The sequence below is a fragment of the Gymnodraco acuticeps genome, unplaced genomic scaffold (genome assembly GCF_902827175.1).
Source record: "Gymnodraco acuticeps unplaced genomic scaffold, fGymAcu1.1, whole genome shotgun sequence".
In the NCBI taxonomy this organism is placed as follows: Eukaryota; Metazoa; Chordata; class Actinopteri; order Perciformes; family Bathydraconidae; genus Gymnodraco; species Gymnodraco acuticeps.
In genome coordinates, this window is record NW_022990682.1 from 606,820 (window position 1) to 623,609 (window position 16,790).

General features: G+C 40.1%; 1 protein-coding gene across 1 annotated transcript; it reads left to right on the forward strand.

Moving 5' to 3' along the window:
- Nucleotides 1-120: 120 nt before the first annotated feature.
- Nucleotides 121-11,187, forward strand: pin1 (peptidylprolyl cis/trans isomerase, NIMA-interacting 1). Its single transcript, XM_034230150.1, is given in 6 exon segments — nucleotides 121-180; nucleotides 182-194; nucleotides 1,277-1,359; nucleotides 8,469-8,577; nucleotides 8,668-8,778; nucleotides 10,357-11,187. Coding segments are annotated over 6 exon segments (471 nt in total). The 5' UTR covers nucleotides 121-135; the 3' UTR covers nucleotides 10,467-11,187.
- Nucleotides 11,188-16,790: the final 5,603 nt, after the last annotated feature.

Below are 16,790 nucleotides of genomic sequence, written 5' to 3' on the forward strand. Positions count from 1 at the left end.
AACACGTCAAGGCGGAGCTTATTCTGAAAACAACTCGTACCGTAAACAGTTTGTCTAGCTGCAGCCCAGCCTGTCACACACGCTAGCTTCATTGAAATTACATTTGAAAAACGGTGCTACAGAAAAATAATAAAAATGTCAGACGAGGAGAATATGCCAGCTGGATGGGAGAAAAGAATGAGGCCGCAGTTCAGGTAATAAAACCCGAACCCTTTAGAAGTTAAATATGCTAGTTAAGCTACATGCAATGTGTAGTAAACTTAGCTTAGAAGCTAGCAGCCCTAGCATCGTGTTTTTTCTGTTTAAACGAACAAGATAGAAGATTATCTTTAATGGGGATATGCTTTAAGTAGGGATCGGTAGTTTTGGTGTTATATGTGTGGTTTTCTTAAATGTGGTGTTTTGGTATTATTTGGTGGGTGTGCTTCATGATCCATTCAAACCTGACTGATGCAGGGCCCCCGCATGACGTCATTCCTCACCAGTCTATGCCTGCAAGGCTGCACGAGCCTCAGACCGTAGGGTTTTAAAATAATGTATGATAGGAGGTTAAACAAAAGCGCACTATAGTCTTATTCCATAACATTTGATAGTTTACTTTTCCACCATTCATATTTGACTATCAGCTGCAGGACAGCAGTGATGGATACGTATTTAGATACTTGGTTATTCACTGTCAAAATACTCCAATACAAGCTAAAGTTCTGCTTTCAAAACCTTAAGCAAAAGCATGTACTCATCTGTTTACATCACATATAAACACAATGTATTAACCTTGCACTATACAGTATTTATTTCCCTATATACAATTTAAATAAATAAATGATGTCTTTCCATCTTACATTAAGTAGATCACTTAATCCTTCATTTTACTTGCACCATTGCATCACTTGCACTATTTTTTATTGCAATACTTTACTTAAGATGAATGAAATGATTATGATCTTTACATCTTGAAACTCCTATTTGATTACACATTAAGTTACTATTCGTCATACCCCATAGTACTACATTATAAACTGTTGAACTGGTACTTGGACCACAGGGGGACCCCAGGGGGTACATCTGCATTTTCCTGGGGATACAAGGGAAGCTCAAATATTCAGCTAAAGAAAATCTGTACATAAGTTATGATTTGATAAGATATATCTACAGATTTTTGTCGTTGTTAAAAATGAAAATAATCAGTTAATGTTACATTGTTCGCCATAATGTTGTGGTGTGTTTTTAAAAGGACTCACTGAATGCAGCTTTAATGACTCTCTCTTTCCTCCAGGCAAGGTGTATTACTTCAACCACATCACCAATGCCAGCCAGTGGGAACGTCCCACAGGAGACAGCTATGGAGATCCAGATAAGGTTATTATGTGTATATTATACACTGTTACTATGGGTCACTTTCAAATCTACTAACTGTTACACCAAGTTAAAGGTGGGGTAGGTAAGTTTCAGAAACCGGCTCGAGATTCACTTTTTGTTATATTCCATAGAATGCTCTTAACATCCCGATAGCAATGAATATCTGAAGTGCTTTGACAAAAAATCCATAATAAAATGTCATCTGTGGAAGCCGTAATACTGTAAAAAGTACATCCAATCCGTTTAGCCGGCCCGGCTAAACGGATTGGATTGCCGCCCTGTCTGTCAGCCTTCCATCTCGTGCACGCACAAATGTATCTCGTGCCGTCATTGGGCGTGCATTGCAGCAGTACTTCAATGACTCGCCAGCAACAGGCGGCCACTTTCACCAGTCTGCTGACGTCATGTGCGCGTTCATGTGTGTTGGAGGAGATGCTCTGTAAGGAAGTCTGAAGGAAGGGGCGGATTCTTTTCGGCTGTGTACTTTCAAATTTTAGTGCACTCGAGCCGGTTTCTGAAATTTACCTACCCCACCTTTAAGTGATCTAATGTTAAAAAGGGGCTCATTTTCAGGTTCATATTTGTATGTTTTGCCTCTACTGTGACATGTCTCCTTCCTTTAATGTTCAAAAAGCTCTTTACTTTTCTCATACTGCCTGTGCTGCAGCACCTCTTTTCACCCTCTGTCTGAAACCAGAGCCCAGTCTGCTCTGATTGGTTAGCGGGCCGGCTCTGTTGTAATTGGTTTAACCGCTTAGAGAAGTCCCGCCCCTTAGCCTATGACGTACAATGTGTTCTACCACAATCCAATAGAAGCCCGAATGTTACATAGTGATGTCACTATGTTACGGTAGTAAACAAATGAGTCCAATGGGGGCGTTTCAGTGTGTGGGAGAGAAACTCCCTCTGGAGGGAACACAGGGATTTTAGCCTTTGCAGACCATTTACATCAGGGGTGTCCAAACTTTTTTCACGACGGCCACATACAGAAAAATATACTAGAGGTTAGGGCTGAACGATATACCGTGTCATGGCGATAACCGCGATATGCGCATGCGCGATATTCACACCGCAGGGACGTGCGGTTTTATTCATTTAAAAAAAAAAAATGCTAACGCACTTTAGCACAGAATTCAAAATAAAGATACCCTTATTACTTATCGAAACTGCACATACAATATATCCGATTAAAGCTGAGACTCCACAGATTATTTAAGTATAGTATCATCACTAAGCGATCCGATCTCGCGACAGGGGAAGCAAACAGACATCACAACACGTACCTTTTACGGAGCTTTTACGGGAGATCGTCTCACCGTAGCTGTCAATCTGATCAAAAGACGTGTTCAATGGCATTAAAACGAGAACAAACGCGGCTGAATCGGTTGATCCATAGGTTGATAATGTATCTGTGGCTTTGAAGCAATTGTTTATAATCCATAATTCCATTTTTATGTAAAAATCGGAGCACAAAAGTTAGCTGCTAATGGTAGCCACCAGAGTGTATGCAGCTTCCGGTTTTGGCTACGCATCACTCTCACTCCTTATTTGGTAATGTGTGTGTGTTACGGGCCGTCCACACTACAGCTTCGACAGCTTCAAAAACGGTTTCCAACGCGTCTGCCCATTCACTTTGAATGGGGTGACGTCACGTTGCCTCGCTTTTCACCGAACTGAATTGTGGGTAGCATAGCGGTCCGTCTCCGGCGTCAGAAGTTGAACAATGTTCAACTTCTGACGCCGGAGTAGCCAGCGCCAGCCAATCAAATCCCGTTTCTGAAAATCTGACAGCTCAAGCCCTAGCCAATCAAACCGCGTCTAAGCTGGGAGAGATATCCCGCCATTAATTTCTATATTTCAAAAAAAGATGGAGGAGAAACTAATTATCGCCGTAGCAAATCACCCGGTTTTGTATGACCAGACCCTCTTCACCTACCGGGATACAAACCGGAAGAACCAGTCATGGAGGGAGGTGGCAGAGACAGTGGGTGAAACTGGTAGGTTTACGCCTGTTTGGGGTTGTTTTAAAAACCTATGGATTAACCGATTCAGCCGCGTTTTTTCTCGTTTTAATGCCATTGAACACGTCTTTTGATCAGATTGACAGCTACGGTGAGACATCTCCCCTAGAAGCTACATAAAGGTACGTGTTGTGATGTCTGTGTTTGCTTCCCCTGTCCGAGTTCGGATCACTCAGTGATTATACTATATACCTAAGTGATCTGTGGAACCTCAGCTTTAATCGGATATCTTGTATGTGCAGCTACGATAAGTAATAAGGGTACTTTTATCTTGAGTTCTGTGCCAAAGTGCGTTAGCATTTTTCGCTCAGGGGTCATTTAGATGCTTCTTATGAGACTTGTGTTTTGTTTTGGTAAAAATGGTTTGTATCGTCAGTTAGCTGAGATTATTTCCGTTAATCTGGTATAACACATTAATAGGTTCTTAAATATTAAGATCCCCTGAAGACACAGTGTCGTGAAAAAAAAAAGTAAAGTACCCGCCGGGACTTTGGGGCTTAACAGGTTAAAAAAAAACGCAATATATACCGCAGGGGGGGGGGGGAAATCGCGATGTCAGTTTTTTTCAATATCGTGCAGCCCTACTAGCAGTGTTGGGACTAACAGTTTTTGGCAGTAACTAGTACTCTAACGCATTACTTTTTAAATTCAGTAACTCCGTTACCGTTACTACATGGTGCGTTACTCCGTTAGTTTTTTTTATATAGTCAACAGCCAGGCGAACAGAGATGAGAACTGTACTTAAGTAATACTTGAGTAAATGTACTTAAATACTTCCTGTGTCACATGCGGAGACGGGCTGTGGGCGTGTTTGTGTTGTTTACTAACAAGACTATCATGGCGGCGGCGGAACTCAAATCTAGTTTCTCCACCTGGAGATATTCTCACTATTTCACTTTTGTCGAGCACAAAGAAAAGAACGTTTTAGTTAAATGTAAGTTGTGTCTTGGCGGGTTAAAGATCCTATCTACTGCCCAAACCAGTAATTCAAATCTCTTAAAACAAATGCAAAAACAACATGCTGGGACGAAGTTAGTAGCTAAGACCACAGAGACTCAGCCGACGCCACTCCACCTCCACCTAAGCAACAGCGGCTGGATTTTAACCAAGGGACTGCTATCCAGGGAAAAGTTGATGAAGCCATTGCACGGTATGTTGTAGAACACATGCAGGCTATTGCTACAGTGGAGTCACCCGCTTTCAGGGAGCTAGTTAGCATGATACCATGTCCGGGCGGCACACGGCATATGGGACGGAAAACTTTTTCCAACTACCTGGAGAAAGAATATACAAAAATGGAAAGCCAGCTAATATCGATGCAATCCAGATTGCATATAAGGCATGTCAAGTTGATCAACAGATTGTATTATTCTCCAATGCAATAACAGTACTGAAAAGAAGGCTATAAGGGCTTTTTAAGTAACTAAAACGTTACTTTTCACAGTAACGCATTACTTTTTGGTGTAAGTAATCAGTAAAGTAACTGAGTTACTTTTGAAATGAAGTAACTAGTAATGGTAACTAGTTACTGGTTTTCAGTAACTAGCACAACACTGCCTACTAGAGGTATGTTGCCTCATAAGTTCAGTTATAAGTTAGCAAAATCAATCAAATGTAGGTAAATGATGCTCGTCGTGAGTGTTATCAGCTCATCCCTTACAACAGAAGCTCAGATTGATTATAATAAGGAGAAATAGGAAGGGTGTATTTCAAGCTTGTTATGTAAATAAGTCATTGGGCTAAGATATGTTAGAAAATGTTTCCAACTTTAATTGACTGAATTTATTTGAAAAGTGGTCTCATTAACACATAAATACTACTGTGTGATATATTTTTATATTTATATTTCAGAAGTACAATATAAGACGATCACAAGTTTCATTTGTGGGCCATATTCCATTATACTGTTTTAAATAGCTGAGGGCTGATTCAAAATGGCGGGCTGTAGTTTGGACACCCCTGATTAACATGCACCAACACATATAGCACACTACAGGAAAGGGAAAACCCCCAAAATATGAATCGGGCCTCTTTGAGATGAATAATAATAATGATGCATTTTATTTATATAGCGCTTTTCACAACTCAAAGACGCTTTACAGTATGAGGGAGGGTAGACAAACAAGGACAGGCAAACAAGTAAGTAAAAAATAAAAAGGCAGTCAAGAGGAAGTTGATTGAGAAGGGGGGGGGGGCTTATGGGTAGACTAGACAGAGTTGAAAAGATGTGTTTTGAGGCGGGACTGAAAGACTGTGAGGGACTCAGAGTCACGGAGATCTTGGGGGAGGGAATTCCAGAGCCTAGGAGCTGCCACTGAGAAGGCTCTGTCCCCAAAGCTGCAGAGTGTGGATGTGGGAATGGATAGGAGTCCGGCTGCGGTGGATCTGAGGGACCGTGGGGGTTGATAAGGAGTGAGAAGGTTTGTGAGATAAGGGGGGGGCCAGATGGGGAAGTGCTTTGTAGGTGAGGACCAGAATTGTGTAGTTGATGCGATGGGAGACAGGAAGCCAGTGGAGGTCTTTGAGGACTGGGGTGATGTGATGCCATGATTTGGTATGCGTGAGGAGATGTGCAGCTGCATTTTGAACCCGTTGGAGTCTGTTGAGGGATGTAGTGCTGATGCCGTAAAGAAGTGAGTTGCAGTACTCAAGGCGGGAGGAAATGAAGGCATGGATTAGTCGTTCGGCTGCGGGGCGGATGAGAGAGGGTAGGATTTTTGCAATATTGCGGAGGTGGAAAAATGAGGTTGAGACTGTTTGGCGGATGTGAGGTTCGAGGGAGAGGGTGGGGTCAAAGATTACGCCAAGGTTGCGTGCCTAATTGGAGGGAGAAACAATGGTGCCATCGATGGTGAGAGTTATGTTAGTGACCTTGCTGAGGGTGGATTTGGAGCCGATTAGGAGGAGTTCTGTTTTGTTGCTGTTCAGTTTGAGGAGGTTATGTTGCATCCAAGTTTGAATAGCTGTCAGACAGGAATCGATGTGGGTAAGGGGTGGGTTATGGAGGGATTTGGTGCTGAGGTAGATCTGAATGACTGAATGACGGGTGAACAAGGCTTTATGAAGCTTTGGGATGTTTAACTCTAAAGCGTTGATGCATTTACCTCGGCAAGAATTGGAGGGATTTCATGCTGCGGTTTTCTATCGGTGTAAAGAAAAAGCATCAGATTGTACACCTGGCATTTCAATGACATTCAAGAGGTTAACAACTTATTAACATTTACAACTCCTGACATGATTAAGTCATTGTCTTGGAAAAAGTCTTTATGACATCCTAGTGTTTACAACCCAAGTAAGAAAGACAATTTATGAATAATTTACTCACTTTTCATTAAGTGCATGTTCATATAAATACATCTATCACTTTCCAATTGGCTTGAATCTAAAATACACATTCAACACTTTTCTTTTAAACAATGATAAAACCATTAGTTACAACCAGTGCTGGGTAACATGACTTAATTACTTATTAGAGTACTTTTGCCTTACACAATTGAATTCCTTTTGTTTTATATTGTCTTTTTAAATGTACCATCATTAGGCCATCAATAGGCAGCAGTGAAAATAGAAATGAAACATGATTGAATTGATGTATTATGTGAAACAACATATATTTAATTTACTTAACTTTCCGACTCTCTAATAATGTATGAAACAAAGCTTTGCATCAATGCTTTTGATGTATCGTGTTATTCATTATAGACTTTATATTGATGATCTTGTGAAAAGTAAGAAGAGACACAGTTGATTGCATTTCCTTCAAAACTTTACCGGCTACAAGCTCATTAATTTTAACCCAGGCATAAATTACATTTCACTGATGTTCTCATTACCAGGTATTTTCAAACTAATGCGTCTAGTCTCTCATTACAACAAGGATATCATCTGATCTAACGCTGGTTACAATTATTAATGCATAGTATGTCTTTTTAAAAAGTGATACTGACTTGACAAGACATTTTTCTTGATTCCTCTGATTGGTCACTGATCCTGTCGTGGCGTTTTAATCCGTTTCTAAATTGAATAACCACTTTTCTCTATCGGGGTTGTGGGTTATGACCACAAACTTTGTGGAGATCGTTGTAGCGTTGAATCACATCAGATTTAATCTTTGATCAAGGCGGCATACAAACGTGAAGACAAACTTCCTCGCTTCAAAATAACTAACAGTTATCAAAATAGAACAAAAAGATCACGGTCAAAAGACTATACCGCTTCCCGTCTAATCACACACTCAGCTGGGAACCATTGTCATGGCATATATAGGCATAAAGACATGCACGTCATGCCTGACAGCGCACATTTGACAACAAATAAGTGAGACTTCAAACCGTAGTGTGACTCACAAAAATAAATAGTTAAGAGTTTACTCTAAATCCTTATATTATTAAGCCAAACAATCAAAACATAATGATGAAAGGAAAAATGGCTCAAACACAGCGGTTCCACACCTGTGGGCTGCGGCCCCCTAGTGGTCCGCGAAGGCATTGCAAGTGGGCCGCCAAATAATTTGCTAAACATTATGATTTGTGTGGAAACATTACATGTCACTTGTTAGACGCTTTTATCCAAAGCGACTTACATACTCAATACTCAATACTGTGGACAATCCCCACAGGAGCAATTTGGGGTGAAGTGTCTTGCCCAGGGACACAACAACATGCTGACTGCAGTGGGGTTTGAACCTGTGACCTCCTGATCCGAATACCAACTCACAACCCACTGCACCACACGCCTCGCCAAACATATCATTAAGATCTTTTCCTTTCTCTTTCTTGATCCTCCTTAGCAACGGTCATTACAGTCCTTGACAGCGGTCTGTTCTACTGGATTAACAACGTGTCACATGTTCTGAATTGACCAATCAGAATCGAGTATTCAACTAAACCGTGTAATAAAAATGTCTGTTTGTTACTGATGGCCAGCTCCTTTTCTAATTAAAATAAAAAGTACTCTGAGAACTTTATTTAGCCTCCGTATTGTTTATGGTTGAATGTGGGGGCACGACATTTTTTTAGATTCTTGCCCTGCGTTGAAACAGGTTGGGAACCGCTACTCTAACGGATCCTTAATTGATTTCCTCCTCAGGCGCGCTGCGCTCACATCCTGGTGAAGCACAGTCAGTCACGTCGGCCATCTTCATGGAGGGAAGAGAACATCACACGGACCAAAGATGAGGCGCTGGATACCATTCAGCGTGAGTAAAGTGTCAGGAGAGGGGGGGGGGGATGTGATCATGTGTTATTTTAGGTATTTAATTTGCTCTTTATTTCTCTGTTCGGTGCAGAGTACATAGAAGGCATCAAGTCTGGAGACGAGAAGTTTGAAGCCCTCGCTTCCAAGTTCAGCGACTGCAGCTCAGCCAAGAAGGGAGGAGACCTGGGATTATTCGGCAGAGGTACATCCGCACGAAACACTACAATAAACCAGAGTTGATGTGGATTAATCAAGCAAAGAATTCCACGTGTGCGTCACTGGCTGCCAAATATCCCTTTTGTTAGTTTAAACATGAGAAAATATATGCAACAGATGAAATGCGTGTATGGCTTGTCTGGTGGATGGTCATTTGCAGCTACACCACAGAGATTGTGTATCAATACGCAGCTGAAAATAGTCCCTCAAAAAAAGCGTTAATTTCCTCACTGTGGCGACTCAATTCACATCAAATTGAGTCACCAAGAGGCTGAACTTGGCTCTTTGAAATGATGTGTTTACAAAATGAAAGTCCATACTGAAGTGGAAGGTTAGGATGTTCAATGAAGAAAATGAAACAAATGAGGACCAAAACATCAGCGCAAGCTCACCCTCTTTCTTCTTCTTCTCTTTCCATACCTCGCCATGCAACAGCTCACCTAAATACCAAACAAACCACACCCCTGTGACAATTGCCAGAAGTCCTAAACAAATAATATTACAAATAATAAACTCAGGTTAAATTACTTGGTGGCTCCTACACTCACGTTTGAGAGATGTCTTGAAGTTTTTAGCCCTCTTATTTTTTAAATGAAATCATATATTTTTGTCCTGTTTTTTAATGATTTGAATCTCAAGTATGATCAAATGTGCTAAGGGCCACAGACTGGATAGTTGTGATGTTGCACTCAAGTGGTTGGTTATTCATATTGTTTGTGGTTTGGGCGACAAACATCATAACAGTGTCATTGCTGTTTTTGGCAATGTTCAGTCATGTGGTCTTGTTTGTTATTTTCTGGCTTCGTTGCTCTTATATCTCCGCAGTGTGCTGCCAACTACTGGCAGTGCCCATGTGACACACCCGCTGTCAACCTCATAAACTTTAACAAAGAAAACACTGAATTAAATTGTTGTATGTCTTGTAAAAAATTATAAAAGGTTAACCCAAAACTGAGGATTTTAAGCAAAAACAGGAATTTATTTACACAAAGATTTATGTATACAACATCTTCTGTTTGTCAACTTTAATTTGAATGTAAATTATTATTTTTGATAACTTAAAGGTCACCTATTATGCAAAATCTACTTCTTCATGTCTTTTGTACATCAACATGTGTCCCCTCTGTGGAAAGAGATTCCGAAAGTCTCAGGAAAAAAGATTCTCTCTCTTTTTGTCCTGATCCATTTCTATAAAAACCTGTCTGAAAATGAGCTGATCAGATTTTGGTCACTTTATGATGTCATAACTATTTTTTGGCTTGTGTAACCATTAGCCAATCACCAACCAAGGTAACCTCCCCCCCCACCTTATCACCTGAATCTCCTCCGAGAGCACCACGGAGTTATTTTTAACCAAATCTCTCTCAGAGGGGCGTGGGGAGGGGCTCCTTATTTTCATCTAAAGTAACAGACAGAGAATCAGCACTTTGGAAACAGAGGGGATTATGGGATGCTGCAATGAACACTTCAGAGACATGTTCTGTATATATCTGAGACCTGTAATATATTGATGAAAAACAGTATAATAGGGGACCTTTAAATATAAATTGTGTTTATGTTTTAGGTCAGATGCAGAAGCCTTTTGAAGACGCCTCCTTTGCTCTGAAAGTGGGAGACATGAGCGGTCCCGTTTTCACTGAATCTGGAGTCCACATCATCCTGCGCACAGGTTGAGAAAGGGAAGAAACCCCTTCCTCTCATGTCTTCTAAAAACTAAGTCCAACCCAACCACACCTGATATATATTTAAATGACGCCCAATAAACTAAGCTTATAGACTGAATCGTATCATTTTAAGTGGGATCATTTTGTTTCCAAGCACTATTGACCATGTCTGTAATCACACTGAACATCAGATGATCCTCTATCTTTTATTAACCATGGCAATGACATTATATAAAAGCATGAGTGCCTGTGACTCTGTTGAAGTGAGCGCATCGTGGAGACAGTTTCACACGATGTGCAACGTTTAAGAAAGCTTCTTTAAAAGCTTGTTTTTTTTAATGCGCATGACTTCTAAAAGGACCATTTACTGTATCTTTCCCTTCTCCATTTCTACTGTACGCGTGCCAAAGCAGGTTTTGTTTTGGAAAATGGATTCTTAAGAAGTTCTTTCTAGTTTTACCTAGAAAGCCCTGTTGTTATGAGTTCTCTATATCATATTAGTTGTCCTTTGCTGATATCCAGTCACACAATAATCCACTCTGATAAGTGCATGCTTCATTCCCCTTAGGATATTATAAAGATGGCACTGTGGGAAACTTCCAGGTTTTAGGGGCAGGAATGTTTTCCGCAGCTTTTAAAAGCATTGACGTTCAGATGAACTGCTACACTGTTGTGTCATTGAATGGAGTTTTTTTTTGCATCAATAAAAAAAATCTCTTTTTTGTAAGACACTTGTTTTGTTTAATTGTGTCATTAAATGTATAGTGCTTCCATTACATTCAGATTGCTTTTATTTTCTGCCAGAAACTTAATTTGTGAAGTAGACAAATTCGTATTGGAGGAAAAATAAATACATAGTCTGTAAATCTGTTGGACATTTTAATAACGTGTATATAAATAGATAAGCATGTTTCAAATATAAAGTACTGATATGCTGCTGACAACACTCTTATGTTCTCAACCAGTAAATTGCTGCAGCCTTTTTTATATGTTGTCCAGGCTCTTCTACACACACTTAAATGTGTGTTAAATGCCAAACAGACGGCAGGTTTGAGAGTAGAATCAAAATCAGAATATCTTAAAGTGGACCTATCATGCTATATTTGAATAATATATTGTAGGGCCATACCTATATAAAACATGTCTGTGAAGGTTTTTTTTCAAAATAGCAAACAGATCATGCATTTTAGCCGTGCCTCATTTCGCTCTATTTGCTCTATTACAGCCCTGTCTTCACAAGGGCTGATTCTGTGGCAAATGAGCTGCAGCTGACCTCCTTTGCAGGGGGGCGAGGCACGAGAGTCATGTTACCAGGCTGTTACCATGCCACGCAACCTCTCATTCCCCTGATAGGTGGAGAGTTGCCCATATAGGCGGAGCACCCCATTTCTGACGTCGGAACAATTTCAAATCTGTATCAGATCCGTTGCAGCCCCGTTTTTAGAGATTTGGGTATGGAGGAAAAGAGAGAGGGTTCATGAGGGTTCATGAGAACTCTTTAGTTCTCATGAACTAAAGCTGGATAACCGCTGTCACTGCCTGAGGTACAGGGTCTCCAGGTTTAGCTGTGGCTCACCAATCAGTCTGCTGGACCACTTTACGAACTCTTTAGTTCTCATGAACTAAGTACAGATCGTCTTCACACCGGAATAAGGAATAAGTCCCTGGGGGTGGATTAGGCAAATGAAGCCGCTGACGTCACTTCTTCTTCTTCTGCTTTGGGTTTACTGGCAGGCCGCAAACAACTTCACGGCGTATACTGCCACCTGAAGTCCCCGGCCGGAAGTCCGCGGATTTGGGGACTGGCTTCAGTAGATAAAATAAAATGGCGGCTTCACAAATATTTATTGGAGTTTTACGGGGCGTGGTTTGCAATCCGGCCAGCCAATCAGACATAGGAACCTTTTTCTCCCACGAAAGTACCTGCTCTCTAGCAGGGATGGAAAAGGGGGTAAAAAGGTTCTCATGAAGTAATTTTAGTTCTGGCTCTTTTTGGTGTGAACGCGACATTTCGGAACTATATCGGAACTAAAGTGGGAAAAGTACTGCGGTGTGAACACGGCTATAGGGTGTTTCTCAATGTCGAGGACGCTTCCTTGGTAGGACATGTCCCTACGAGTCAGGTCCTTCAGAAGGGAGGCAAGAATCCTTCCTAGCCTCGGAAAACGAAGAATGGTGGAACAGGCTAACAGGTGCGTTGCCCCGCCTTAAATGGAGCGTGATTTCCGCCAAAGAAGGACGCCGGCCTCGGTAGAATTCCAAGTATGCTGGACATTGGAACAGTCCTTCGGCGGGACTCGATGACGTAGTATCCTTGAAATAGTGGCTCTGGAGCAGCTTTCCTCGACATTGAGAAACACCCCGAGCCTTCTCAGCGGTAGCCCCCAGGCTCTGGAACGACCTGCCCCCCCATGTCAAATTGTCGCCCACCTTTCAAACTTTTAAGTCCCGCCTAAAGACCCACCTCTTTTCCCTCGCTTTCGAGCCAGTCTGTGCTATGCTCTACCTATTTGTATGCTTTTATTGTCTGTCCATAGCCTTTTAGGACCTTGTATTTATTCTTATGTGTGCCTTTTATCTATTCTTGTAATATTATATTTGTTATAATGTTATGTTCATTGTGAAGCACTTTGGCAAACCCTCTGTTCTTAAAATGTGCTATAGAAATAAAGTGGATTGGATGTTCTGATGCTGGCGTGAAGTCAGCGATAAATACAGTTTTGATTTTCCTCTCCATTAACTCTTATTGAACTCTTTTTGCAGCTTTTTATTTATGATTCTGCCACAGAGATATTCACCAAGCTTGTGTTTCCTTTTCCGATGACATTTTGCAGCTATGAGGTTTGTCTTGTTTTATTGTTTGTTCAGTTTTCTCATGGATCTTAATTGACAGGTGTTACATTTTTTAGAGTGACAGCACTAAACACACCTCTGTCAAGTATCATGTGGTACATCATTCATATAAATATGTGTCATTGTTTTGATGTTACTGGGCGTTTGTTTGTGTTATGGACATCACAATTGACTTCTAAGCTGTGGTGGGAATGTATTTATTAAATGTGGATAGAGAATCAAACCATTCAGCTGTCTTTGTCGTATTTTATTTCCTGCAAGGCAAGGCAAGGCAAGTTTATTTATATAGCACGTTTCAACACAAGGCAATTCAAAGTGCTTTACAAAAAATGAAAGAGATTAAGAAAATGGCATTTAAAATCAGTCATTAAAAAGAAAAGCTAATAAAATAAACATTAAAAGAAAAAATACATGGATAAAAGTTACAGTGCAGTTTAAGATGTGAATAAACATTAAAAGAAAAAGTACATGGATAAAAGTTACAGTGCAGTCTAAGATATGAATAGTTCAATTAAAAGCAGCGACAAAAAGAAAAGTCTTCAGCCTGGATTTAAAAGTAGTCAGAGTTGCAGCGGACCTGCAGGTTTCTGGGAGTTTGTTCCAGATATTTGGAGCATAATAACTGAACGCTGCTTTACCATGTTTAGTTCTGACTCTGGGGACAGAAAGCTGACCAGTCCCTGAAGACCTGAGAGATCTGGATGGTTCATAATTTAGCAGGAGGTCAGAAATGTATTTTGGGCCTAAACCATTCAGTGCTTTATAATCCAGCAGCAGTATTTTGAAATCTATTCTTTGACACACAGGAAGCCAGTGTAAAGACTTCAGAACAGGAGTGATGTGATCCACTTTCTTAGTGTTAGTGAGGACTCGAGCAGCGGCGTTCTGAATTAGCTGCAGCTTTCTAATAGATTTTTTAGTGAGACCTGCAAAGACACCATTACAGTAGTCCAGTCTACTGAAGATAAAAGCATGGACAAGTTTTTCCAAATCCTGCTGTGACATTAGTCTTTTAATCCTAGATATATTCTTTAGGTGATAGTAGGCTGATTTAGTAACTGTTTTAATGTGACTGTTGAAACTCAGGTCAGAGTCCATGACTACACCTAGATTTCTGGCTTTATCTGTTGTTTTGAACATTGCAGACTGAAGCTCAGCACTAACTTTTATACGTTCTGCCTTGGCTCCAAAAACCATTACCTCAGTTTTATCTTTGTTTAATTGGAGAAAGTTCTGACACATCCAGTCATTGATTTGTTCAATGCACTTACTCAGTGTTTGAATTGGAGCATAGTCTCCTGGTGAAATTGTTACGTAAATTTGTGTGTCATCTGCATAGCTATGGTAACTTATTTTGTTGTTCTTCATTATCTGAGCCAGTGGTAGCATGTAGATGTTAAAGAGAAGAGGCCCCAAGATGGAGCCTTGAGGAACCCCACATGTCCTATTTGTCAACTCAGATGTGTATTTATCTATAGAAACAAAGTTGTTTCTGTCCTTTAAGTAGGATTCAAACCAATTCAGAACTGTTTCCGAAAGTCCCACCCAGTTTTCCAGTCGGTCTAGTAATATGCTGTGGTCAACACAGTGTCAAACGCAGCACTGAGATCTAATAATACTAACACTGAAGTTCTGCCACTGTCTGTGTTTAAGTGGATGTCATTAAAGACCTTTACAAGAGCAGTCTCAGTGCTGTGGTTTGGACGAAAGCCTGACTGGAACACATCGAAACAGTTATTTAAATGCAAGAAATTACTCAACTGTTGAAAAACAACTTTTTCAATGATTTTACCTAGAAATGGGAGGTTTGATATGGGCCTGTAATTGTTCATTACTGAAGCATCTAGATTATTCTTTTTTAAGAGCGGTTTAATGACTGCAGTTTTCAGGGCCTGTGGAAAAATACCTGAGTGAAGAGATTTGTTTACTATATGAAGTAGATCTGAGGCCATGCAAGGCAAAACATCTTTGAAAAATCCTGTTGGAATAATATCAAGGCAGCAAGAGGAGGATTTCAGAAGTTGAATAATGTCCTCTAGGTTTTTATCATTAATCTGATGGAATTGTGTCATGATGTCTGAATTGATGTTAAGTGGAGATAGGGACAACACATTTGCTGTTCCTGATGCAGAGGCACTGACTGCTTGTCTGATGTTCTGAATTTTGTCAAGAAAGTTCAGTCAGTCATACAGAGAGCGTACAGTCTCAAAGTCAACTTTAATGTCAATCTAATAGTTTGTGTGTACAGACAGAGAGATCGAAATACCGTTTCCCACAATCCCGAATATGAAAACTGTATATAGAATATAAAATGTAAAAATATGTGTGCAAATATGTATGTATATACACAGTCAAAGACACATTTTTACATGTGCACACATTGACCTAAATAAAAACACAACAATCAATATATACAAAAATAACAGTCACTTCAATATTTGAGAATGTACATTAGTGCAGATATATTAGTGCATATTGTCCATAGCAGCGTAAAAGGTGTAGGGGTGAAGCTTGGTGATAATGAAAGGCTTGTTTGTGTTGGTTAGGGAGGCCGTATCAGGAGGTTCTCAGTTCACCTGAGTTAAAGGTCATAATGTTGGTACGCAATGCACATATTCCAATCTTTATTCCAGACTCAAGGTCCATATCACATACAAAAAGACAAAACACACATCAATAAATAAGACTTAGACTAACATTGTTAGTTACACATAGAGTGTAACTAACAACATTGCAACACATCTTCTTAATAAGGAATGTTCCCAAGCTTAGCTAAGATGTGTGAGAAGTAGTACATCTGGCAATAATGCACATTCTATGGACAATTCTCAAATATTGAAGTGACTGTTATTTTGTATAAATTGATTGTTGTGTTTTTATTTAGGTCTTAATATGTGCACATGTAAAAATGTGTCTTTGATTCTGTGTATATTACATATACATATTTGCACACATCTTTTATATGTATTTGTTTTTGTACTCGGGATTGTGGGAAACGGTATTTCGATCTCTGTCTGTAGGCTACACAGAAACTGGAAGATTGACAATAAAGTTGACTTTGACTGACTTTGACTAAATATAGATAAACATTAGCAAATAAGAATCAGACAATGATGTTATTAAAGTAAGTAAGTGAGTATAATATGTTTATATTACATAAGCCCCGCCCACTTGTCTTACTGTTGCCTGTTAAGCTTTCTGTGCTGACTTTTGTAAAATAATTTAATTTACAAATCAGGAGATATGGAAAAGGTTAGAATTGGTGGTCGAGCACTGAGAGTTTCCTCAAGTTCTTACAAATGTGAGTTGGTCATGTGTGAGACTCAGTGCTGCTTATTTACCGTGCCCTCATGTTGACATTAGTGTTTGTCATACAGCATATAGACGGGGGATAATAGCGGTTTCACATTCATAACTATTGTTCTGTAAAAGAGCATTTTTGTGTCTCTTAATTAAGCGTCGTAGTTCAGGTTCAGGTTCT